At 41.6% G+C, this 27,865-nt stretch overlaps 1 protein-coding gene across 1 annotated transcript in view; it reads left to right on the forward strand.

Moving 5' to 3' along the window:
• ELAPOR2 (endosome-lysosome associated apoptosis and autophagy regulator family member 2) overlaps positions 1 to 27,865 on the forward strand; it is a 192,671-nt gene that overhangs the window by 121,030 nt on the left and 43,776 nt on the right. Inside the window, exons 7-12 of the mRNA XM_062179066.1 lie at positions 901 to 1,053; positions 1,643 to 1,731; positions 12,214 to 12,394; positions 15,324 to 15,452; positions 23,071 to 23,161; positions 23,845 to 23,947. Of these exons, the coding sequence (XP_062035050.1) occupies positions 901 to 1,053; positions 1,643 to 1,731; positions 12,214 to 12,394; positions 15,324 to 15,452; positions 23,071 to 23,161; positions 23,845 to 23,947 (746 nt within the window). The remainder of the gene's footprint in view (positions 1 to 900; positions 1,054 to 1,642; positions 1,732 to 12,213; positions 12,395 to 15,323; positions 15,453 to 23,070; positions 23,162 to 23,844; positions 23,948 to 27,865) is intronic.

The raw sequence follows: 27,865 nt of genomic DNA on the forward strand, positions 1-27,865 counted from the left end.
CTAGTTTTTTTCTTTTTTCTTTTTTTGCCGACAAGTTGATTGCTTCTTTGTTTTCCTTGTACCCTTGCACTGCGTTATTTAAACCATGTGAAAAAGTAATTGTGATGACACTTTTGTGTGTCTTAAAAAATAAATTGCTCCCTTGTATATTATTCCTTTGGGAAATGTCTATTGTGCCAGACCTGGAGCTTGCTCAGGTAAGCTGGTCCCCAGGACAGCCATTAAAATAATAGTCAGCAATAACATCTTGCAACTGGCTTTTTCCTTGGGTTTTTGTGCTTCTCTAGGTCATTTCTGGTCCAGGAAAGCAGCCGGTAAAACCTGGCATTATTCATTCTCCATTAAGGGTATTTTTAATAGAAACAATGACTCTCATTTGTTGAAATTTGGCTTATACTTTAAATGTTTTCAGTGTGCTTGTTCCTGTGCCATTGACTCATTTGTCACTGGGACCTCTGCTGGCAGAGTCTGGAATTACAAACTAGAAGATGCTTGAAGGCATCCCTAGTCTGTGAGTTCTCAAACGCGTGTGACCCAGTGAGCTGCAGAGAAAATGGGAACAGGCGGCCACAGATGTCAGAAATGAATAGGCTTACAGAAGCAGAGGGACCTTAGGGTTTACCCTCGTTTTAAGCTGGTGGACTTGTCTCTTGACAACTCAGTTTCTGCGTGTTCTGTGTCTCTGTTACGTCTCAGTCTCTGGTTTGTTTCCTGTACTTACTGTGTTTAATTCAACACACATCCCAGTTCCTTGCACACAGAAAATGCTTCCGTGGTGCCAACTTAAGCAGATGATGGGCTTGAGCCGAGCTTACCGCACACGCCTCTGTCTGCCTTCTGGGTGGAGGCCGCAAGTGGGTGGTGATTTGCTTGTTGATACTCGGTCGCCCTCCCACACAGGGGTGGCCTACACATCGGAATGTTTCCCATGCAAGCCGGGGACCTTCAGCAACAAACCAGGGGCGTTCAACTGCCAAGTGTGCCCCCGAAACACCTATTCGGAGAAAGGAGCCAGCGAATGCATAAGGTGTGACGAGGACTCGCAGTTTTCAGGTGGGACACTTTGCCCTCGTGTCCTTTTCTCTCTGAATTTATGTTGGCCAGGCGTCCATTCTGAGCCAGAAATCCCACATGAGGTGTGATGGCAGCTGTCAGCCGGACACTGAAGGGCTGAAGTGAATCAATACTGAATGGGGAAAACACAACATTTTATTGTGCCTTTCTGCCCGACTCTCTCCTTTGTCTGTAATTTTTTTTTTCTATTTTATACAGCATAGGTAACTTCTGTGGCTATATTTTTATTAATCTAAAAATATCCCTTAGATGATTTGTTGACTTGGAGATGCACTTAGAAACTTTGAATATGCTTCAAATTTCCAGTGCTCAGTGATAATGGCAGAACTCAGAAGTCTTCAGGGAAAATCTGCCGTGTGCTTGGGTTGTATCCTGGAAACGCTTATTGCTCTAGGGAAAATAGAAGCGTAGCCTTTATTTTCTCTAGGTGTGGCTAATTCTTCCTGAATTGTTCCGGTAGTTTTTATTTTCAGGTTTGCTTTTTTGTTGTTGTTGTTTTGATTTTTGCCTTTTTCTTAGTGTCACAGAGCAATCGACCCCGTTCTGAGATTGCCTCTCTGTGTTGCAGAGGAAGGATCCAGCGTGTGTATGGAGCGGCCCCCCTGCACCACAAAAGACTATTTCCAGATCCATACTCCATGCGATGAGGAAGGAAAGGTATGTACTGCTGTACTGCTGAGTTCCCTCAGCTCTGTCCTGTGTTTACCCACTTCTCTTCGCAGTCTGAGCGAATTGTCACTTGTTCATGAGAGATTTCAGCACATGTATGCACGTTATACAGAGGACATTTCAGAGTTTAGGGTCTGAAGCCAGCCTTGCCAACTTTGACTTTCAAATCTGCTACCTTGGGAAGGTTATTTGATGTCTTGAACGTCAGGTCTTTTTTTTTTTTTTTTTTTCCCAAATCTGTAGAGACTGATTCTGGTACCTAATTTATAAGGTTGCCATGAGAATATATGAGAGATCCAATGTAAAATTCCTATATAGGGCCTGATATTTAGTGAGTGCTTCACAAATTTCTGCTACTTTTTGTAGCTATATTATCAGGGAGCACAGCTTTGAAATGGGTACGGCGACTCATGGTGTGGAAGTGTCTTGTAACTTTTCTTTACTTACTGGGTTGTTCAGTAGACTTTGTCGGTAAAAGTCACGCAGCCACAGGCTACTTGAGCTATGGCAGGTCACCATGATTGTGCTTAGAAAATGCAATACCAGGTAAGTGACACCTGGCCAGAAGGAAAACACACACACACACTCTGCACTTGACCAACAATTCTTGTAAAGAATTGGCCTGTGCCAGCCTGTGTCAGTGAAAACAGGGTGGGACTAAAGTGGCTGCAGTGTAGTGTTCCTTAGAAATGTTTACATCTTTGAGAAAGGTACCTCCTTCTTTGATGGCCCGTTCTTTCTTTGAAATAAAGACACTTACTCTCTTGACTTACTTTAGAGAATACATATAGATATCAGTAAAATGACTACTTTCTTTTCTTAATTTTGCATCCCTGGGTTCTAATTTATACTTTTTGCACTTATTTGACTGTTGAGTTTCATCTCAGGTCTTCAAGTTGTGTTTTTTTAAAGGAAAATTCTTTTGAATTTTTAAGACCAAGTTCATTTGAGTTTAAATTAGTGGAAAATTCTGGCAATAAGAAGTACAGCTGTCACTTTCAGTAAGAACAGTAATTTAACAGCTGTTAATTGACAAGGAGTTGTAAAGTAAGGTGTCAGTCTCAATGGGACTACAATAACAACCAAGTATGGGCTATTTCTGCTTGGAAAATAGATGAAGAGAAGTGACATTAAAGTGGATTGAAAAGTAATTCTGAATAATGTTTTTTTAGCTAAACTTGCCTTATTCAATAAGAAAGACAAAATACAGTTTTTTCTATGTACCAGTCATTAATTTGGCATTGTTGAAGCTTAAATGGCTGAAATCTGATACACAAAAATGTCCTGTTTGAGTTATAGTGGAAATATATAAAAGCCATTTTTTTTTCAGTTGGGTAGTTTGCTATATCAGCAAGTATAATGTCTGTAGGCGTCGTCTTTTTCTGTCACTGTAATGAAAGGCCTGTTGCAGGCTAACTTCATTAAGAAAATGGGCTTGTTCCAGCTCTTGGCTCTGGGGGCTCATGGTTCCAGGTTGTGTAGGCACCACTGGTTTGGTGATGGTGGTGGTATTCTTGCTGTTAGAGTCCGCCCAGCAGCACTGTGCATCAGATCACAGAAGTCCAGGAGGATTTGTGTCTGTCTATGTCTTTGTGGTCTCCCTGTCTCCTAATAAAGTCACCAGAGATTCAGCTGAGACATGCTTATCTAATCTAATGATTTCCCAGCTCCTCTGATTTGAGGTTCTAACCTTCTAGTACCATTAGTATAAGGTTTTGCAGCCTGAACTCCTGTGTGAGTTTGCAAGGACAGACCGCCAAACTATAGCAATGCCAATGAGTTCTGTGACAAAATCTACCTAACCAGCACCCTTCTGCAGCCATCCGCAGCATCGGAAGTTCAGGGTCAGGTATTTGCCAGATACTTGAACAAATGTCACAAGTTATTTGTATCCTAACTATACAAAGAAGGATATGGGTCAGATGACTGGCTTTCCACATTTTATTTACAAACCATAAATTTCATCTAGACCTGAAGCATATGTCTATAAAATTATGAATCAGTGAGGAAAGAATGACAGAATTACAATTCAGAAAATCTGGTGTGCAGACCCAAAACTAGTAGGAGAAGAGAAATAATTAAAATCAGAGAAGAAATCAACAGAATTGAATCCAAAAAAACATTACAAAAGATCAGCCAAAGAGCTGGTTTTTTGAAAAGATAAACAAAATTGGAGGCAGACATCAATTTGAAAATAAAAGCAAGTCTTAGCTGATCAAAATAAATAAATAAACAAATAAACAAAATTGACACACCATTGGCCCAACTAACTAAAAAAAGAAAAGACTCAAATCAATAAAATCAGAGATAAAAAAGGGAATGTAACAACAGACACCACAGAAATAAAAAGAGTCATCAGAAATTACTACAAAGAGTTGTATGCCAGCAAAAAGGGAAATCTATCAGAAATGGATAGGTTCCTGGACACATGCAACCTACCTAAATTGAACCATGAAGACATAGAAAACCTAAACAGACCCATAACGGAGACAGAAATTGAATCAGTAATAAAGGCCCTCCCAACAAAGAAAAGCCCAGGACTGGATGGATTTATTGCTAAATTCTACCAGACATTTAGAGAAGAACTAACTCCAATTCTTCTCAAATTATTCAGAACAATTGAAAAAGATGGAATCCTCTCAAATTCTTTCTATGAAGCTAGCATCACCTTAATCCCTAAGCTGCAAAAAGATGCAGCATTGAAAGAAAATTACAGACTAATATCCCTGATGAACATAAACACAAAAATCCTCAATAAAATTCTGGCCATTAGAATGTAACAACACATCAGAAAGATCATCCACCCAGACCAAGTGGGATTTATCCCTGGTATGCAGGGATGGTTCAATGTTCGCAAATCAATCAATGTGAAACGCCACATTAACAAACTGCAGAAGAAAAACCATATGATTATCTCAATAAATGCAGAGAAAGCATTCAATAAAATACAACACCCTTTCATGATGAAAACTCTAAGCAAATTGGGTATACAAGGAACATTCCTCAATACAATCAAAGCAATTTATGAAAAACCCATTTCCAGCATCCTATTGAATGGGAAAAAGTTGGAAGCATTCCCACTGAGATCTGGTACCAGACAGGGATGCCCACTCTCCAGTGGAAACTGGATTTCCACATGCAGAAGCATGAAGCAAGAGCCCTACCTTGGCTGGCGCCATGGCTCAATAGGCTAATCCTCCACCTAGTGGCACCGGCACACCGGGTTCTAGTCCCGGTAGGGGCGCCGGATTCTGTCCCGGTTGCCCCTCTTCCAGGCCAGCTCTCTGCTGTGGCCCAGGAGTGCAGTGGAGAATGGCCCAGGTCGTTGGGCCCCGCACCTGCCTGGGAGACCAGGAGAAGTACCTGGCTCCTGGCTTCGGATCAGCACGATGCGCCAGCTGCAACGTGCCGGCTGCAGTGGCCATTGGAAGGTGAACCAATGGCAAAAGGAATACCTCTCTCTCTCTCTCTCTCTCTCTCTCTCTATCTCACTGTCCACTCTGCCTGTCAAAAAAAAAAAAAAAAAAAAAAAAAAAAAAAAAAAAAAGCTCTACCTTACACCTTACACAAAAATCCACCCTACATGGATTCAGGATCTAAATCTATGACCCAACATCATCAAATTATTAGAGAACATTGGAGAAACCCTGCAAGATATAGGCACAGGCAAAGATTTCTTGGAAAAGACCCTGGAGGCACAGGCAGTCAAAGCCAAATTAACTATTGGGATTGCATCAAATTGAGAAGTTTCTGTACTGCAGAAGAAACAGTCAGGAAAGTGAAGAGGCAACCAACAGAATGGGAAAAAATATTTGCAAACTATGCAACAGATAAAGGATTAATAACCAGAATCTACAAAGAGATCAAGAAACTCCACCACAACAAAACAAACGCCCCACTTAAGAGATGGGCCAAGACCTCAATAGACATTTTTCAAAAGAAGAAATCCAAATGGCCAACAGACACATGAAAAAATGTTCAGGATCACTAGCAATCAGGGAAATGCAAATCAAAACCACAATGAGGTTTCACCTCACCCCGGTTAGAATGGCTCACATACAGAAATCTACCAACAACAGATGCTGGCGAGGATGTGGGGAAAAAGGGACACTAACCCACTCTTGGTGGGAATGTAAACTCGTAAAGCCACTATGGAAGTCAGTTTGGAGATTCCTCAGAAACCTGAATATAACCCTACCATACAACCCAGCCATCCCACTCCTTGGAATTTACCCAAAGTAAATTACATTGGCAAACAAAAGAGCTGTCTGCACCTTAATGTTTATCTCAGCTCCATTCACAATAGCTAAGACCTGGAATCAACCTAAATGCCCATCAACAGTAGACTGGATAAAGAAATTATGGGATATGTACTCTATAGAATACAATACAGCAGAGAAAAACAATGAAATCTGGTCATTTGCAACAAAATGGAGGAGTCTGGAACACATCATGCTGAGTGAAATAAGCCAGTCCCAAAGGGACAAATATCATAATGTTCTCCCTGATCGGTGACATCTGAGCACCAAAAAGGAAACCTGTTGAAGTGAAATGGACACTATGAGAAACAATGACTTGATCAGCCCTTGTCCTGACTGTCAATGAACAACTTAATACTTTATTCCTTTTAGTATTTTTTTTTTGTTCTACTTAATACTATTGGTTGAACTCTTTAATTAACACACAATTATTCTTAGGTGTTGAAATTTAACTGAAAAGTGATCCCTGTTAAATATGAGTGGGAATAAGAGATGGAGGGGATGTACAGTTTGGCAGATGCTCAATCGGACTTGCCCCAAACAGTAGAGTTAGAAACATGCCAAGGGATTCCAATTCAATCCAATCAAGGTGGCATGTATGAATGCCATCTCATTAGTCAGAGTGATCAGTTTCATTTCACAGTTGATCATAATGATAGGACTAAGAGTCAAAGGGATCACATAGACAAGACTAGTGTCTGCTAATACTGACTGATAGAATTAAAAAGGAGAGAACAATCCAACATGGGAAGCGGGATACACAGCAGACTCACAGAATGGCAGAAGTCCTAAATAGCACTCTGGCCTCAGAATCAGCCCTTAAGGCATTCGGATCTGGCTGAAGAGCCCATGAGAATATTTCAGGCATGGAAAGCCAAGACACTCTGGTAAAAAACAAAAACAAAAACAAACCAGAAACCTAAATGAAAGATCTCTGTGAGAGCCCAGTGGAAAGAATGGGCCATCAAAGAAGGTGGTACCTTTCTCTGAAGGGCGGAGAGAACTTCCACTTTGACTATGACCTTGTCTAAATAAGATTGGAGTTGGCAAACTCAAAGGGCTTCCATAGCTTTGGCAACTCATGACAAGAGCCTAGGGTGATTACTGATGCCATAAACAAGAGTGTCAATTGTTAAATCAACAACAGGAGTCGCTGTGCACTTACTCCTCATGTAGAATCTCTGTCCTTAATGTTGTACAATGTGAATTAATGCTATAACTAGTACTCAAACAGTACTTTACACTTTGTGTTTCTGTGTGGGTGCAAACTGTTGAAATCTTTACTTAATATATACTAAATTGATCTTCGGTATATAAAGATAATTGAAAATGAATCTTGATGTGAATGGGATGGGAGATGGGTGGTTGTGGGTGGGAGGGAAGTTATGGGGGGGGGAAGCCATTGTAATCCAATAGCTGTACTTTGGAAATTTGTATTTATTAAATAAAAGTTACAAAAAGGAAAATCTGGTGTGCTCAAATAACACCTCAAGTGAGCAAAATTAAAATTTAATTATATGAAATTCTCATATATAAATGTATTTTAAAAAGAGTGCCTATTTATTTGCAAAAGAGATTTCCAAGGGAATCTAAGTTTTAGAAGATCTGGCCACCAAATAAAAAAATTCAGCAACTACAAGGACACTTCAAATGTTTCATGGAAAATGGAATTAAAATGTATCCATTTTAGTGCAATTTTAAAAAAATCCTTACATATTTTTTATACTACATAGTTTCTATGAACCTTTTGGAGACATTGCATATCCAAAGATTTTAAAACTATGTACCAAGAAAACCTTATCTTTAACAAGTTTTAAATTAAATTATTTGAAAGGCAGAGAGACAAAGGAAGAGAGAGCACTCACATGCACTGGTTCCTTCCCCAAGTGCCAGAAACAGCTGGACCTGGAGTCAGAAGCCAGGAGCTCAGTCCAGGTATCCCATGGAGGGGCAGGAACCCGGTTACTTGAGTTGGGGTCTAGACTGGCAGGAAGCTGGAGCCAGGAGCCAGGGCCAGGACTTGAACCCAGGCACTTCATGTGGACGGGGCATCTTCACAGTTGGACTAATTGCTCACTCCTCAACTTACCTTTTAATTTCATTTCCCCACAGTCTTCTTGAGGTATTATGGTACTTAAAGGGATGAGAAACCCTAAGAGTATAAAAAAGATACTTGGTTTTCAGTTGAGCTGTTCATCATTGTAAAATGCTTATCATAGCCACAAGTTTGTCTTAAAATCTACTTGAAAAAGTCAGGGGGCTTGGGGCTGGTGCTGTGGTATAGTGGTTAAAGCCACTGTCAGCAGTGCCGGCATCCCATATGGGCGCTGGTTTGAATCCTGGCTGCTCTGCTTCTGATCCAGCTCTCTGCTATGGCTTGAGGAAGCAGTATAAGATGGCTCACGTCCTTGGGCCCCTGCACCCGCGAGGAGGACCCAGAGAAAGCTCCTGGCTCCTGTCTTTGGATCAGCTCAGCTCTCGTCATTGCAGCCATTTGGGGAGTAACCATCAGATGGAAGATCACTCCTCACCCCTCACCCCACCTTTCTCTGACTTTCAAATAAATAAAATAAATCCTTTTTTAAAAAAAGTCAAAGGGCTGAGTTTGTTTTTTTGTTGGTGGTGTTAGGTAGTAAGCGACATAACAGGAAAGGCTTCAGATTTTATTTTGGGTGCTAGAGAGGAAAATAACCTGCATGTATGTATGTGTATGCACGTGTGTGCATATTGTATGGACACATATTACAGCACATGTACACGTCTATCATGTATATGTTGTATGTATGTGTACATATGTGTGTTGATGCTTATCAGAGGAAAAAGTGGACAATTTTTGCTACCCTTGATTGGGATGTGTGTATTTCCTTCTGACGGTAGAAGAATGAAGTTTTAGTTTTGCTTCCACACCTTGGGGAATTATAAAATTCTTTAGCAGTGAGTTTAAATGGCACTTTACAAGAATTGGATTCAAACCAGCATAAAACTGAGTGGGCAGAGGGTAGGAGCCTGTGGCTCATGGTGCTGGGAGGTCAGTGTGCAGCGCACTGCTGTATTATGGCTTCCTCTTGATCTTGGTTGCTGGTGCTCTGGATTCAGTTTGATTTTCTTCTCAGGCAGGCTCTTTGCTGTGGTGCACGATGCTACCAGGCATTGCCACCCCAGCCACCACCGTCCTCAAGGCTTTTGGTCCTAGGAGCACTGGGCAAAGTTTCAGGAAAGACTGACAGAGCCTGCCTGAACCACAAACCCAACCGAGACCAATCATTCTGCGCATGAGTGGAGCAAATGGTGTCAGAATTTCATTCTTTCCAGTCTTAAATTCCAGTGAGCACTTCTGTGTGTTTTTTAAAACCTACATTTTTTTTTGTTTTGACAGGCAGAGTGGACAGTGAGAGAGAGAGACAGAGAGAAAGGTCTTCCTTTACCGTTGGTTCACCCCTCAATGGCTGCTGCGGCCGGCGTGCTGTGGCCGGCCCACCACACTGATCCAAAGCCAGGAGCCAGGCGCTTCTTCCTGGTCTCCCATGCAGGTGCAGGGCCCAAGCACTTGGGCCATCCTCCACTGCACTCCCAGGCCACAGCAGAGAGCTGGACAGGAAGAGGAGCAACTGGGACAGAATCCGGTGCCCAGACCAGGACTAGAACCCGGTGTGGCAGCGCCGCAGGCAGAGGATTAGCCTAGTGAGCCACAGCGCCAGCAAAACCTACTTTTTTCATGCTTGATAGAAATACATGTGGTTACTGTAGCTGTTTTCTAATCATAATTATAATCTGGTAAATTCTGCTCTGTTAGGGTTTTGGTGTCACAGAACATCCCCAGTTTTGTCTCAACTTGACAAAGTATGAATTGATTATTGGTTTTTCCTCTGCTCTGTGAGTTGGCTGATGCTGTTATTAATATTAATTATTTTTTCCAACTCAGCCAGACTTGAAGCATCAGTCCCCATTTGGAAGGGGCAGAGAATCAGTCTTCCTTGTAAAGCAGGAGGCTTTGCAAATAAAACTTTTACTACAGAATGCTTCACATTTGATGCCTAAATGTTTAAAGGTGGTGCCGATGTTCTGATGTAGTTTTCTTGCATTGAGATTTGTGTGATCAACTGGTTTCTCATCATGTTTTGCATATTTTATCGTTTTTATCCTACTCAAGTGTCTCTCCTGGACTGGCGCTGTTCTACCATTTACAAGTTGTGTATGACGTTGGGGCAGGATGTTTAACAGCTCTCATTTGTCAACTGGAGGATAATAATATGTAACTCCCAAAGTGATGGCAAAGATCACATGTGGCCGAGTCAGTACCGCCCTCTGCTCCACATGGCAACCAGCTGTTCTCAACAATACAGTAGTTCATACATTTTTTATCAATGTCACAATAAATCAGCAAACTGATGAGTGGACTAGGATTTGAAATTTGTTTTCTATACATATTAAGCTATAATTCTCCAAATATGATATTGCATTTGCTGAGACTGTTTGAATTCGACATTGCCTGTCTTAAAGTGAGTTTAGAGTCCTTTACCCAGTATCTAATTACATTTTTTTTTTTTTTTTTTGCTATTTAGCAAGTCCCAGCTGGACCTGCCTTTATTTCATGTGGTAACAGAGGCAGATGGGGTGAAGTTGCTGGTTAAAGTGTATCAGGACATGAGCCATGATGCCTGTGGAAAAAGAGAGTTGTAAAAAGAAAAAAATGTTATTTATGTTTCTGTTGCGACATCTACTTTTAAACCATTTCTTGAACACCTGCTTCAGATTGGGTAATCTGTTCCACAAGAATATTTAAGAATAAATTTGATGGCTTAAAAGGCCATACATGATTTCTTGTTAGTAGAAATAGGGATAATTTTCTTCATTTTGGTTCTCCAACTTAATAGGAGGCTTATGATGGAGAAGTTATTTTAAAGGAGAAAGAATACCTTCAGTGGATTATATGTCTAGTGAATGGAACTTTTAGCTTCTTTATAAAAAACTGTATTTTGGGGACAGCATGTGGGAACGTTGTTAGTCACCTTGTGGGATCCCAGCATCCCGTAGTGGAGTGCTGGCTGCTCTGCTTCTGCCAGCTTCCTGACTGTGTGTACCCTTGGCTGCAGTACTTGAGTGCTTGCAGCCCACGTGGGAGACCTGGGCTGAGTTCTGTGCTCCTGGTTTTGGCTTGGCCCCGTCCTAGTTGTTGTGGTATTTGGGGGCAGGGCAGGGGGAACCAGCTGATGGACAATCTTTCTCTCTCTGCCTTTCAAATAAAAAATGAAAATAAAATATGTATACCATCAGTGATCAAAAAATGAAACATTTTAAGCTATGCTTATTTATGAAAGTTTATTCACTTTTATATTTGCAGTTAAAATATTTCTCCCTCCCTGTGACACTGCCTTTGGAATAAATAAACACACACACACACACACATACATATATAAAACAGGTATGTACCCCTCACTCTCAGGACACATCAATTTTGTCTTATAATGGTGAACCCATTTGACATCTTTAGTTTCAAAATGAGAAAACTGCTTTTATAATAGCAACTTTGCAGGTTTGTCTGAGTGACAGCTATTTTCTTGTATTTTTCTTTGTGTGGGGAGTGAAAGCACATGCGAAACAGCAAAAGGAGAGGGTTTTTTGAAAAGACTGTTCGGGAAGAGAGAGGCTTAAATTCAGAGCAGGACCTAGACGGCTCTGGAGGAAGGTTTAGCTGCAACTCTTACAGCCTAACACCAGGTTATTGAACAAGACTAAGGGAACAAGTGCCAATACTTATGAGCTAACAGGATCGAAATGTGAAGCTTGATCTGTTCTTTTAGAGAAATACCCTCTCCCTGTTGTGACAACTGTGTGCAAGGCGTGGTGACATGTACTGTTGCTGGAGAAACGAATACAGGAGTGGAGATCCCCAAATGAAAAGATAAAATCATTGCACAGAAACGTGTGTTGGTTCTGGAATAAAGTGGTTGGGCGGATAGAAGAGCAAAGGCGATGGTCATGCTACCTGTGTTTTATGGAGGGATTTCATGATGAGGACCGTGCCGTGTGTGATGTGAGGCTTAGGGTAAAAAATATTTGGAAGTAGCAATCATTCGTCCAGCAGCTGGCTTCCTCTCGTTTTATCTCTAATGTCTTAGATTTTCTTTCGTGAGTCCTCCTGTTATGTCACTGTCTTTCCCCAGGCTGTCAATTCAGCACGTTGTGTGACTTCCTCGCGTTTTTTTTGCAGACACAGATAATGTACAAGTGGATAGAGCCCAAAATCTGCCGGGAGGATCTCACAGATGCTATTCGACTGCCCCCTTCTGGAGAGAAGAAGGATTGTCCCCCTTGCAACCCTGGGTTTTATAACAACGGGTCATCCACTTGCCACCCCTGCCCTCCTGGGACGTTTTCGGACGGAACAAAAGGTAGGATGTCAACTGGCCCAAGCATTAGACCTTTAGATAAATGATCTTATCAGACAACTGTGACTGTTCTACATACAGGTTTCTTATTTCAGGGAGGTAAATGAGAGTGGAATTATGAAGGCAAAATGGCTTATTTAATGTGTGAGGATAGCTGTTTTAATGGCATTCTGTGTAGCACTGTCTTAGTGGGGTAACTGTTTTTGAATATTGGTGAGAAAATGCCACTATGTGAGTGGTTGGGGTAAGTACTTACTCCCAGGCACTTTCACGTCTAATCATTAAAAACAAACAAAAAGTTTTTTTTTTTTTTTGATAGGTACTTTCAGAATTTATATTTCAGAACAACTACCGTAACATTAATAATAGAAAAATCCACATGGAACTGTGCACAACCTGGTCACTGAGCTATGGGAAAGAATTCCACCTTGCATTACTGCCAACCACTTGTCTGAAGAGCCAGAGGCAGAGCTGCGGGTGGAGGGAAGCCACGCTTTCCCGCAGAGCCCCATCTCGCAGTCAAGGCAGATCTCATCCAAAGGCTCAAGGACCACAGGGCATGAAGAGAACTGCAATACTGTGATCGACAAGGGTTTTGCTAAGGGGTCTGAGATGTGTAAGCACCAAGGAGGGGAAGGGAGATGAGGCATCCACTGAAAAGGGAAGAGAGGGTGTCTTCAGGGTCCAGGCTCTGTATAGAAGCCCTGGGAAGCCAGGCGATGACTGGGCGTGCACAGGACCTGCAGCAGGAGTAAGTCCCTCAGCTCTCAGGCTGTCGGCCATTCTGTCATTTGTTCCTTATCCCTTTCAGTGGATGCCTCCCTCTCCCCCTACAAGCAGGGTCCCCTCATCTCACACTCCTGCTGTCGGAATCTGGAGTGAGGCGGAGCCCTCCACCCTCCACCTCAAGATTTAAGACGTTCTCCCGTCCCCTTCTCCAAGGAGCCAAAATTCTGAAGTTCTGGATGCAAATTCCACCCAGCAAAGGCAGTATTGTTTGCATGTATAGGGATGAGTTTTTCAGTACATTCTATCCAAAAGGAGACTATAGGAACAAAGGAAACAAATCATCAATAAACTACTTCTACCCTGAGCAAAATGACTGTGTACATACATTCCTACTCTCAAGTAGAGGCCACGCTGCACCTTCACTCATACTATTTCAGTTGTGGCCCACATGAAGACAAGTCCCCAAGGTGTGCCTTGACATGGAACAGACAGACAAGCATGCCCTGACCCTAAACAACACACTTACACTGGGTAATAATTGCTCAGGAAAATTCCTCTCCCAGAGCTGAGGTTACAGATTCTACATTGGCTATGAACATTCTCCTCTGAATTCCTTTAAAGCTACAGGTGTAACAGGAAGGGAAGAATTCCAGGGAGAAACATCATTCATTCGTGGGTAAACGATGTGGTGCGTGAGGCTTGCTAGTTGCTCCTTAACAATTCCTGTCCTTGAGGCCTAAAGGAAACACCCAAGTTTTATTTCTGAGAAAAGCATGTTTTCTAATTCAGCTTTAGAGTAATGAATCACATTTTTTAAAAAAGATTTATTTATTTATCTGAAAGGCAGAGTTACAGAGAGGCAGAGAGAGAGAGAGAGAGAGGGAGAGGTCTTCCATCCACTGGTTCACTCCCCAAATGGCCGCAGTGGATGTAGCTGGGCTGGGAGCCAGGAGCTTCTTCTGGGTCTCCCATGTGGGTGCAGGGCACCAAGGACTTGGGCCATCTTCTACTGCTTACCCAGGCCATAGCAGAGAGCTGGATCTGAAGTGGAGCAGATGGGTCTCGAACTGGCGTCCATGTGGCACTACAGGTGGTGGCTTTACCCACTACGCCATAGCACGGCCCCAGTGAATCACATTTTATAGCACAACATGCTGTACTCATTTTGGTCATATGAAATTTAAAGTAGTCCATAAATAGGATACTTAAAATTGTATAGTAGGGAAATTTTATTACTTTATAATTTTAGTGTTTAAAAATTGTATTACTACCTGATAAAAATATGGAGAGTGAGGTAGCACTTGTTTTAATTTTGTTATACAAACAATGCAGTGTGTTTTAGTTGCAAGTGTCTTACTTGAAAGGAATCATGCCGTGTGTTTAACATTCAGAGCCTTTGAGAGAGAGCATGTAGAGCACTTGAGTCATATTGACTTGAATTTAAATTTACATCCAACAGTGTAATTTATCCATGTTATTTTAAACCTTTTTCAACCTCACTTTTCTTGTCTGAAATGTTGTGGGTAATAATAATAATATATAGGCCATCATCCTTAAAGAGGTTATGTAAAATTGTCCTGTAGGACTTTGGTACCAGAAGATCTTTGCTTAAGAGATATTTTCTTTCCTTATTTCTCCCATCCCCCCACTTTTTCACATGTGTGATGATGCAGAGTGTCTTGGCCAAATTTAAGTGTAATTCTGTTTCAGTGTTGTATTTGTCAGTCTAAGTCAGGCTGTTTACAAACTCAACTCTTTCCAAACCCCTGAAGTCCCTGCACCGCTTCTCAACATAGTGTTTTCCATTTCAAATAGTAAGTCCATAATTAGATAGTGATGGTACCTTGTTCAGTTTAATAACCCACAGGCAGGGTAGAAATCTTCTCTTATTCATAAGGTGACTGAAACTGATTCCAGTGTCACATGTAGAACTTGAACTTGTTTCAGAATGAGTATACTTCTAGGAACGATACTCAGTGGTAGTACTCAGTGGTACTCAGGAAGAAGAAGTACTTTCCGAGATTTTTATATCCATCTTTTTTCATCCGGACAAGGATACATGCATGTACCGTACCCGGAATGTTTCTTAAGTGAGTTGGTGGTTCACTCTTTGTCCTACGGCTGAGTGGCACCTAGGACGGAGCCAGAGGGGGTTGTCCAGATGCAGTGTGATTGTATTGTTCACTCTGCTTCTCTCCTGCAGAATGCAGACCCTGTCCAGCAGGAACAGAGCCGGCACTTGGGTTTGAATATAAATGGTGGAATGTCCTTCCTGGCAACATGAAAACTTCCTGCTTCAATGTTGGGAATTCAAAGTGTGATGGGATGAACGGTGAGTCCAGAGTCAGCCTACTTGGTGTGTATTGGCCACAGAGCTGTCATTTGTTCTTGGGCTCAGCTCTCTACAACTTCACTTCACTCTGGCCATTTGCTCCTTGCCTGTTCCCCAGGCCTTACTGAAAACAGCAAAGAGCTAGGTGACATTCCTATGAGAACGCAAAAATATTAACTTTTCGTTTTGTTTGGACTAGGTTTTAAGGTATATACTGAGGATCACCATTTATAGGTATAAATATTAGAATAAATTTGCCTAGAAAGTAATGAAATATATGATACCATTTTTAAGAGTAGTTTAACAGTATTTATGTCTTGGTTGTGTAGTGTGGCTTAGCACTGTGCCATGGTGAGAGTTAAAATGAGTGAAAATCCTTGCCTATGAAGTCTGTGTTTACCAAATATATATTGGGTGCCACATACTGAAAACTTGAAAATATGCGTTGCTGAATTTTACTCGTGTTTGTTTTTACATTTTAAGTGTTTGAAGAATCAGGCGCTTACTTGTTCTGCAGTATTTGTTGATTGAATGGCAATATCTGTGTAGGTATTTTGTTGAATTTGTTGCTAAGAATAGGTATTATAAATTTACTTTAAACATATCATTTTCTTTTATCAGCTCATTAGCATTTTTATCAGCTCACCTTTCTCTATGTTGGGTTATTTTAAGCATAGGCACACACAAACGTTTTAGTCACATGTGTTTTTAAATTATTACTGATCCAAGGTAAGCATCGTTGGTATGGTAGGAAGTGAGATATCCAGAAGACTACAAAGATCAGCCAAAATTTAGTCCTTGCAATGAATGTTGGCAAAATAAATGAGTGAAAGAGGGAGAAAGAAAGCCTTACTGTGTACTAAGCATGAAATATTTCTCTTTATTGACCAGTAATTCCACTTTTAGGAATTTAAGAAAGAAGAAGAGAACAACACAATAGAGAAAACACAATGGATCGACACAGTACTATCTGACTATGAGGATTTATGTCCCAAAAGATCCAGTGATAGAATTTTAAATTGATGCCAGCGTTGTGGGTAAAGCCCCAACTTGCGATGCTGGCATCCCATATTGGTGCCAATTCATGTCCCTGCTGTTCTACTTCCAATCCAGCTCTCTGCTAATGGCCTTGGGAAAGCGATGGAATATGCCCCAAGTGTTTGGGTTCCTGCCACCCATCTGGGAGACCTGGAGGAAGCTCCTGGCTCCTGGCTTCGGCCTGGCTAAGCCCTGGCTGTTCAGCCATCTAGGGTGTAAACCCGTGGATGTAAGATCTCTCTCTCTCTTTCTCTCTCTCTCTCGCTGTGTGTCTCTCCCTCTTTCTCTGTAACTCTGACTTGAAATAAATAAAATAAATAAATATTTTTTTTAAAAAAAGAATTCTAAGTTAACGAAGTTAAGACCTTCTGGAAAGATAATATGGAAGGCCAGGATATTGAATGACTCTATGAAAGGACTAATATTGTGTGTGTGCACGTGCGTGTGTGCATTTACCAGTACAGATTGTCTGGAACTTCTATTATCTCATAGAGGGCTTTGAACTCTTATGAGGCTGTTTGATTTATCTACTTCTTTACTCATATTCAACATGTTTACTAATTTTCAGTGGTCGATTTCTGAATTATAAATCCCTAAAATAGCAAACAGTAATGTGAAGACTAAAAAGCAACAAGCGTTTAATGACTGTGCAGGACAGTAACTCAATCACACGCGTTCTCCCAAGAACAAGGCCAGGTGTAGAGGTGCAGGGCAGCCTGTCTCAGGAGACAGTTACAGGTGAGAGTGGCTGTGCTTGGGCTCACCTGACTGTGTGACTTGGGGTCTTTGAGATTGGTGGGTTCTTTGTCTGAGTTTCACACAGTTTCAGAACAGGTGTATTAGAGTCAATCTGGAATTTTTTTTTTAACTTTTATTTAATGAATATAAATTTCCAGTGTACAGCTTATGGATTACAATGGCTTCCCCCCCCCATAACTTCCCTCCCACCTGCAACCCTCCCCTCTCCCGCTCCCTCTCCCCTTCCATTTGCATCAAGATTCATTTTCAATTCTCTTTATATACAGAAGATCAATTTAGTATAAAGATTTCAACAGTTTGCACCCACATAGAAACACAAAGTGAAACATACTGTTTGAGTACTAGTTATAGCATTAAATCACAATGGACAGCACATTAAGGACAGAGATCCCACATGAGGAGCAAGTGCACAGTGGCTCCTGTTGTTGACCCAACAAATTGACACTCTAGTTTATGGCGCCAGTAACCATCCTAGGCTGTCGTCATGAGTTGCCAAGGCTATGGAAGCCTTCCAAGTTTGCCGACTCTGAACATATTTAGACAAGGTCATAAAAGACAGAGTGAGGATAGTAACCAATGATCCTAAGAGTGGCATTTACCAGGTTTGAACAATTATACAGCATTAAGTGGGGAAGAGGACCATCAGTACACACAGGTTGGGAGTAGAGCCATTGGTGGTAGAGTAGAGGTTATGATTACAAAGGAATGAGGCCCAAGTGCACTAGACAGGGCCTAGAACAAAGGACAGAGTCATTATTAGAGGAGCTAAGAAAGGTGCTAAGCTACAATTAAGTTTTCTGATTGAGAGGCAAATAGAACCTGATAGAAGGGGCTTGATAATAATCTGGTGGGCTTTAGGCCTTGTAAATTCAGAGGCCCAGACCTATCTATCTCTTCCCATGGGGTATATCCTAAGGGAGGTGTGAACCTCCTAGGGGAAGGCACTCTGTTGACTTTCATTACTTGGCTGGCCTGGGAGGAGAGCTGGCCAGGTAAAGGCAGGGGGCATCTCTAACAAGAAATTTACAGTTCTGCCTGCAATGTTACTGACCCTACTTGACCATCCCCTCAGCTGCAGTGGTCACTTTGGAAGTTGGGCTGAGTGAAGGGCTTTTCAGCTTAGAGCCAATAAGATCTGTGGCTCTGACCTGGGCATCCTTCGACTCCAGGGCAGGTCCATTTCCAGTGATCCAACTCTTGGCAGAGCTGCCAGGGCTCTTCATAAGCTGACTTCTGCTGAAGCCCAGGCTTACCACATTGAAAGCCACTGCAGTGGACTGGCCTGTTGGGTCTCCTTGAGGGCAGATCACTGTACAGATCAGCCATTAATAGGCCTGCCACCCATTGCTTCTGATGCCTAGCTTTCTTTTCCTCCTGGTTTGTGTTAAAGCAGACCAGAGGATGCAAGTCAAGGGAGTGCCCGTTTCCCATCTCTAATCTTCGGTGGCCTGAACTACAAGTCTATAGTCACAGGCATGTTCTGTAGTAGTTTTTCTAAGGTAGACAATGCCCATGAGGAAAATTATATTCTCACTTTAAAACTTTCTTTCCCTTTGGTCTGAAAGGGAGGTTTTTTCTACTTACTGTATACTTCGCTGATGGCAAAGTGAATCTAGCTATGAGATTATTATTTAAGTTCTTATTTTGGCTATGCTATTGCAGAAAAATGTTAGCCATCTCTTTTATAAGGTCTAAAGATTAAATTGTGCATCCTACAGATTCCTTCATAATAGAATTAGTTTCCTACCTTGAAGAGAATAGAGAAATGAAAGAACAAGTTGGGCTTAGAATAGAGAAATGAGGGAACAAGTCCTAGATCGCTTGCTGACAATAGCAATATTACATGAATACTTAGGATTTCAGAGTTGGAGACAAGTTACTGTTTATTCATGAAGATGTTCATTGGGCAATATTTATCACAGAGATGGGGAGCCTTCTTTCTGCTAAGGGCTATTTGAATATTTATACATCATTTGCTGGCTGTACAGCTAGTTACTGTTTATATGACAAGTTACTGTTTGTCCATGAAGTTGTTTACTGGGTGTTATTTATGACAACAAATGTTGAAACAATCTAAATATACATCATTAGGATTTTTTGAAAGTTATGCTATGTTAATTGGATAAAGTATTGTGCAGTCATTATATAGAAGGTATATGAAAAGCAATTTGTAACATGTTTCAAGAATTTGAATGTTCTCCTTTCCAACCCATTAATAGGGATTTATACTAAGGATACAGTGTGATGAAAGAAATTAACTGTGCATAAAGATGTTAATTTTAGTCTTCTTAATGCTGAAATGAGACAACAAACCAAGTTTTCAACAGTTGGGGGTGTGGCAATAAAATTAACATTAACTCATTAAAATCAGGTAGGGGGGGTATTTAAATGGGGAAATCTTTTTTTTTTTTTAAAGATTTATTTATTTTATTTGAAAGTCACAGTTACACAGAGAGAGGAAAGGCATTGAGAGAGAGAGAGAGAGAGAGAGAGAGAGAGACTTCTATCCGATGGTTCCCAGGCCATAGCAGAGAGCTGGATGGGAAGTGGAGCAGCCGGGACTCGAACCAGTGCCCATATGGGATGCCAGTGCCACAGCAGTGGCCCCCATAAATGGGGAAATCTTTTTGATATAATGATTGGAAAGATCAAAACAATGATAAATGTGAAAGAAGAGAAAATAGAGACTAAAATATATTTTTAAAATGTATATACACTAGGAAAAGACTGAAAAGAAACGGAGCAAGTGTTTGGCAGCTGTTCCTTTGGGATGGGAGGTTTCTAAGAAGTAGGAATTATGTAATTTTAAAATTTAGTTTACTCCCTATACGTTCAAGTCTGAAGGGGAGAAGATGCAGCTGGCCAGGTCACAGAGCGGTCACAGCATTCTGTGTTCCTCACTCGCTAGCAGACCCTCCAATGGGCAGGATTCCAACAGGACAGATACTTCCTCCCTTTGTGGGGTGTCAGCCCCTTCCAAGCACAGCTCCCTCTGCCGACAACATGCACTTTCTTTTCATGGGCCTGACCTGCTGTGCAGGCCTTGCTGAACAGGGCATCTCTGGACACACGGAGGTGCTCTGGGGGAAACATTCGTAAAAACGTCTTTTGTTGTTGTAGAATTATTCCCGGTGGGAATTTCCCTCTCCCTCCTGCCACCTGCTGCACACAGGTCGGCAGTCCGTCTAAGCATAAACGCCTCTCGTGTCCTTACACTGCAGTCAAGGACCTGGTGTCCCAGTGGGACAGACTTTTTCTGGCTATTCAGTTCTTGGCACCAGGAATGGATATTTGCTAATCTTTCTTCTCAAGCACAGCAGAACACTTGGCAAGTTTCTCACAAGTAGATAAGTACATACTAGTTCCAAGACTACCTTGCTGTTACATATCCAACACACCAAACTTTCTATAAACTGATAATTGTAACAGTTGGATCATTGCCAAATCACCAATCTTGCCTGGATACTAGTCCCTTCCTTGATTTCTTAGGTTGAAGTAGCAGATAGTGACATTTTCTCTTGGATGTGAAAGTGTTGATGCAAAGGTTCTGCATTCGTCAATAACCTTGCTTGATGGTGTGTGGAGGGACGACTCAGCTTTGCTCCCTTGACTGGGGACTTTGACCTGGTGGTGCGTTGATTGTTCCTCTGTAGAGGACTGTACTCCTATAATCCGTATGTGCAGCCCTACCACCCTACACTGCTGGTAGCTGTTAGCATGCAGCTGTCTCTCATGTTCAACTCATTCCTCAATGAGGACAGACCCTGTCTTTGTTAAAAAAATTTTTTTAATTTATTTCAAAGGCAGAGACACATAGAGAATTCCCATTTGCCAGTTCAGTGTCCAAATGTCTGCAACAGGTGGGCTAGGCTGGGCTGAAGCCAGAAGGCAAGGACTCAGTTCATGTCTCCTAGGTGAGTAGCAGGGACCCAAGTACTTGAGCCATCACCTGCTGCCTTCGAGGTTGTTCATTAGCAGAAAACTAGAGTGGTAGTGGATCTGGGACTTGAACCCAGGCACTCTGTAAAGGATGAGGGTGATCCCAGTGGTGCCTTCATCACTGGCAAATGCCTACTCTGCAGACCCTGAGACCCAGTCTCACTTGTCCATCCTGTGCATGTCACAGTTCTCAGAGCTTAATAAATGTTAGTTGAATGGATAAATGAGCCAATGAGTGCAGACCAGGAGTTGTTAGAGGACAATAACACAGCAGACTATAAACAAGAACTCCTGATCGCAGATACTCTTCATTAAGTAATCTGAAATTTCAATTTCCTGTCACTCCCTTGATGACTAGGGTTTCCTATCTATTAAGATAGAGACAATGACAGGATCAGCCCTTGTCTAGACTGTTGAGGAACAACTTACTATTTTATTCCTTTTAGTATTTTTGTTGTTGTGGTTGTTGTTGTTGTTGCTCTGTTTGTTCTACATAAGACCACTGGTTGAACTCTGTAATCAATGCACAATCATTCTTAGGCATTTAAAATGAACAGAAAAGTGATCTATGTTAAACATAGGAGTGGGAATAAGAGAGGGAGGAGATATATAGGTTGGCACATGCTCACTTGGACTTACCTCCAATGGTGGAACTAGAAATGTGCCAGGGGATTTCAACTCAATCATACCAAGGAGGCAGGTACCAATGCCAGCGCACTTGGTAAAGTGATAAGTATAAATACACAACCGATCAAAAAGATAGGGTATGTGTCGAAGAGATTTCACAAATAAGACCAGTGTAAGCAAAGAATGAAGGATAGAATTAAAAGGGAGAGAATGATCCTGTGGGGGAAGCAGGACACACAGCAGACTCATAGAATGGCAAATGCCCAAAACAGCACTCCTGCCTCACAATCAACCCTTGAGACATTCGGATCTGGCTAAAAGGTCCATGAGAGTCTCACAGGCATGGAAAGCCATGACACGGTGGCAAAAAACAATCTAAATGAAAGACCCTGGTGAACAAGACCCCAGCAGAAGGAACAGGCCATCAAGGAGAGAGGCGCCTTTCTCTGAAGGGAGGAAGGAACCTCCACTGTGACACGGCCTTGACTAAACAAGTTCAGAGTCGGTGAACTCAAGGGACTTCCATAGCCTAGACAGCTCATAGCAAGAGTCTCGGGTGATTGCTGACGTCATAAATATGAGTGCCAATTGTTAAATCAACAACGGGAGTCACTGGGTACATGCTCCCCACATAGGATCTCTGTCCTTATTGTGTTTTACTATGAAACTTAAAAACACTATTAGTCGAACAATCCCTATACCTTGTGCAGTTGTGTGAATGCAGCCTGTTGAAATCCTTGCTTAGTATATACTAAGTTGATCTTCAGTATATGAAGGTAATTGAAAATGAAACTCGATAAAGGGCAGGATGGGAGAGAGAGAGGGGAGGGCCACGGGAGGGAGGGAGGTTGGTGGGGGGGAGCCACAACAATACAAAAGTTGCACTTTGTAAATTCACATTTATGAAATAAAAAATAAAAAAGAATAAAAAAGATAGATAAAGACCATCTGTTTTAGTAAACAAAACTCATTATTTTTAAAGAGAACTTGACAGTTCTTTCATAAAATACTTTTATGCAAAATGGTGCTTTACTTGGTTCTTCCAAGTAAATAATTGAAAATGTCTTTGTTGATATCTAAAGTTCTACCTCTGCATACGATTTACCACTGTCTTTAGAAACAAAAAGTTGTATTTGGGTATATCTAACTTTAGCACAGACATTAATGCTGCTTTCTATTTTTACCTTCTTTAAAAAGATGGTTGGAAGTCATGAGTGGAAGTTTTACAAATAAAAGTGGCTTCTGTCGTTTCCAGGTTGGGAGGTGGCCGGAGATCATGTCCAGAGTGCAGCAGGAGGTTCAGACAATGATTACCTGATCTTGAACATGCACGTCCCAGGATTCAAGTAAGCAAGACTGGTTCTGACTCCTTTCTGTAGAAATCCTCACAGCTGTTTCCCTATCAAAACAGATGATATAGGGCTACTTTTATAGGATGGTTAATATTGTAGTGTACCTAGTGAATACCGGACTGTCACAGGAAATATATTTAAGAATATCTGTAGGATCGCTGTTTTAGAAACTGTGACTGTTACTTGTATATTACTTAGATGAAGCTGAAAAGTTTTAACAGTATTATAACCAAATGTTACAATAACCATGATTTTTAGATGCTTAGTGAAGATGTTTTAGTGTAAGTTGTTGGTGGGAGTGTATTTTTAGTTTGCCTACCTATTTTTTCTGCGTTCTGTCTGTAATGAGATAAGCCACAGTTTTCTTAATCCCATTTTGCTTTAGTCCCCTGTGTTGATTTCTCTGTAGGAGTCTTTTTCTTGTTCTGGGATGAGTGACAGCATTTATAGCAGGAGATCCAAGCCCGTGACCATGGTTGTGTAGGCTCCATATTGGTATCAAAGGAGTGGACATCCTGAGACCAAGGGGGGAGGGGGGAAGAGTTGTGGTTTGGGCTAAGCAGTAGATTGGAGGAAAAGCAAAGTGTAGCACTCAGTTTAAGAAAAAGTACCTCCATTTTGTTTCCAATTGTGTTTAGAACATGCTATAAATATTGCTGTTTTAATCTGGCAAATAGACCACCGACGTCCATGACTGGAGCCTCAGGTTCTGAACTAGGAAGAATAACCTTCGTCTTTGAGACCCTCTGCTCAGCCGACTGTGTCCTGTACTTCATGGTGGTGAGTGAAAGGGCGGCTTCCGTGTTTGAGCGCTCTCTTGCAAGTGTGAATCTATTGACACAAGATGGGATAAGAATACTGTTTTTCTTGCCATTCTTAGAATCTTCCAAAAAACCATTTTGTAAAAGCCTAAAGAAATTGCCAGGAATTGTTCAATAAATAAAGTATTTGCATGCTTGAATGCTCACACATACACACACACACATACACACAGCATTCATTCTTCAGCAGAAGGGCCTCGTGCAGGGCCCACTTGACTGACAGAGGTCAGGGAATATTAATCTGGTAGAAAATTATTTCATAAAAGTTTCTCAACAGCAGTGTTCCTCTTGTCATTGTCAACAATTCAACCATCAGGAGGGAATGTGTGTTCTTTAAAATTTTTTAACTTTTAATTTTTTTTTGACAGGCAGAGCTAGACAGTGAGAGGGAGAGACAGAGAGAAAGGTCTTCCTTCCATTGGTTCACCCCCTAAATGGCCGCTGCGGCTGGCATGCAGCACCGATCTGAAGCCAGGAGCCAGGTGCCTCTCCTGGTCTCCCATGCGGGTGCAGGGCCCAAGCACTTGGGCCATCCTCCACTGCCTTTCTGGGCCACAGCAGAGAACTGGACTGGAAGAGGAGCAACCGGGACAGAATCCGGCACCCCAACTGAGACTAGAACCCGGGGTGCCGGCGCCACAGGCGGAGGATTAGCCTAGTGAGCCACGGTGCCGGCCGAGGGAATGTATTTTAATAGGTGAGAGCAGAAAATGGTGGGGGTGTAGGACATTAGGTGGAGAGAAAACTCTTTGTTGTTCAACCTGACAGTTTAGACAGAGGACATTACTATACATGTGTCATAATTTTGCCGTTTCTAGGCGTCATTGAACTCTCAAGTTTTAGCTTGAGGAAAGGAGCAAAACAAAATTTACTAGGAGTTCATGTGAGCTTTAGAAAGTTGTTGACTAAGATTTGATATTGCAGTTGAACAGTGTCTTCATAGGCCTGCTGTGTTTGTTTTTTCCCCCAATGATCTGTTGGTAGTTAGCTAATAATTCATTAACAGTTTCCTCTGTGATTTACAACGTGTGAGGAGACTTAAAACATTTGTTTGTGATTACTTGGGTCTTAAATGAAAGCAAACCATTTTGTTCTGAAAAAATACTGGCTTTGTCCCTGCTGATTTGCCTGGGAAAGCAGCAGAGGATGGCTCAAGTGCACCCACATGGGAGACCCAAAGGAAGCTCCTGGCTCCTGGCTTCTGATCAGCCCAGCTCTGGCTGTTTTGGCCATTTGGGAAGTGAACCAGCTGATGGAAGATCTCAGTCTCTCTCTCTGTAACCGTGCCTTTCAAATAAATGAATAAATCTTTTAAAAGTACTGGCTTTGTAACAGTAAAAGCTCGTGAATAACCTTCACTATTCCTATCAGATAACCAATGTCTAATTCTCCCAGCTTCCCCCATATTTCTTTTCTGTTAGTTTTCATCATATTTAGTGCCAGCACTGAAATTCAGACTCCTATTATCTTTTGACTAAATTATTTTGTAATCTCTTATCCATTCTTCTCATCTCTACTCTCTCAGCCATGTGTCTGTCATGATTATCTTTATAAATGTAAAAACAGTAGAGCACAAAACAACAAACCCACCGCCCTAATGCTTGATGACTTTTTATTGTCGTCAGAGATAGTGGTTCCTGAAGTGCGATCCCTGGACTAGCAGCTTTACCATCATTTGGGTGCTTGTTAGAAAAGCAAAACTGGCGGGGCGGGGGGGCGGGGGGGAGGCCCTACGCTGTGACGCAGTGTGTTAACACCCTGGCCTGAAGCGCCGGCATCCCCTATGGGCGCCGGTTCTAGCCCTGGCTGCTCCTCTTCTGATCCAGCTCTCTGCTATGGCCTGGGAAAGCAGTAGAAGATGGCCCAAGTCCTTGGGCCCCTGTACCCACGTGGGAGACCTGGAGGAGACTCCTGGCTTTGGATTGGCGCAGCTCTGGCCATTGCAGCCAATTGGAGAATGAACCATTGGATGGAAGACCTCTCTCTCTCTCTCTCTGCCTTTCCTCTCCCTGTGTAACTCTGACTTTTCAAATAAATAAATAAATCTTAAAAAAAAAAGAAAAGCAAAATTGGGGGCCCATCTTGACCTTACCAAGTGACAAATGCTGGGGAGGTGACACAATAATCTGTATTTTAGCAAGCCTCAAGGATACAGGGTGAAGTTTGAGAACCAATGGCCCTGAATATTTCTCAAATTCCTTAGCATGGCATTTCTATGACTTTTTATATCCTTACCCCAGCCTTTGTTAGCAAACCTGCTTTTAGTACTCAAGTATCTTTATCATCCAGAATTTATTCACTTTCATGAAACAGTCTGTGTTTTTCCTGTTTTCTATGTCTTGTAACTCTAAGCTGTAATATTTGTCATCTTGTCCTCTCATTTGATGACCTCCCATTCACACTCAAGGATAGCTCACACTTCTCCTAACCATTTTCACCACTGTGCTCCCAAATATGTTCATGTATTGGTGTTTTTGTTCCTCTCTCTTGACCAAGCACTCCTGAGAGTAGTAGTCATGTGACGCTTTGGTAAATCAATCCCAGAGTTTTTCGTTTATAGCAGAATATGCTAATTTTCTTTCCCCTCTGTGTAATTTGCTCTTCTCATAGGTTTTTTTTTTTTATGTCAAATAAGAATGCTTTGAATTTCAAGTAGTCCTTTACAGATGTAAGGTGGCATTATTTATAGCAGTACAATAAATTCCATTTCTTATGACCCAGAAAGATGATGTTTAATGAAGCACTCACTGTATCTTAGGAAATCCGTGTTGGAAATTGCAAGTGTGGTGATTTGGCTTGGAAATGTGGGGATTTCTGTAATGCGTGACAAACATTTTTTGGTTATATGTGTTTGTAGTGTGAATGTCAGAGGTATCTATTTGTAGTATATTTGATGACTTCATAACATTTTAATTCCTATGTTTGTATCATAGGAAGATAAAGAAAGAGACATGTCATAGGCTCATGGCAGCCAGTTGCCAACATCCTCAATAACTAATGGAATCCTCCTAAGGACTTGCATAATTTATCAGGATTTCACAGGGAAGACTAGTTAGAAAATTCAAAGTTAAACTTGGTTTTCATTTTGAATAAATTAAATATCTATTGGATTATTTGGCTGACTTATATTTGTCTTCTAGCTGTGTTAGTGAAGCATATTTGTTGGCATATCACAAATTTTTATAATTATTCAAAATGTTGAATTTAGCTAAGGAAGTCAGAAATAAAATACATGGATCAAGCCTTTGGAGGTGAGTATTTCATGAATGTGAAGCAGTAATCTGGTTAGTCTACACTTGGATAAGCCTGGGAGTTGCAAGTGTAACTCAGGGGGCAAGCTGCACTGGATCTTAGCCAAAAGGCTGAGAAGCATGTGAGGGAACTTGAAATTTCTGTGTTGTCTGTCAGCATTGCTCAAGGGGAACGACAGAAATAGAAAGCTTTTCCATTCTTTGAGCATCCTGGACGTATACTGTGCGAAGTTTCCTCTGCTAAGTATGTTTTCCAGGTTAGGATCACTCATCCACCCCAAATGCCAACATGTTAGCATACTGTGACTTGTGACCTCTTTCAATTCATGCTGACCATGCACTTGACATATTGTATTACTGAGTACAGCAGGTACTTGTGCACTTGACATACTGTATTACTGAGTACAGCAGGTACTTGTGCACTTGACATACTGTATTACCGAGTGCAGCAGGTACTTGTGCACTTGACATACTGTATTACCAAGTATGGCAGGTACTTGTGTACTTGACATATTGTATTACCGAGTGCAGCAGGTACTTGTGCACTTGACATACTGTATTACTGAGTACAGCAGGTACTTGTGTACTTGTATTACTGAGTACAGCAGGTACTTGTGCACTTGACA

The sequence above is a fragment of the Lepus europaeus genome, chromosome 20 (genome assembly GCF_033115175.1).
Source record: "Lepus europaeus isolate LE1 chromosome 20, mLepTim1.pri, whole genome shotgun sequence".
NCBI lineage: Eukaryota > Metazoa > Chordata > Mammalia > Lagomorpha > Leporidae > Lepus > Lepus europaeus.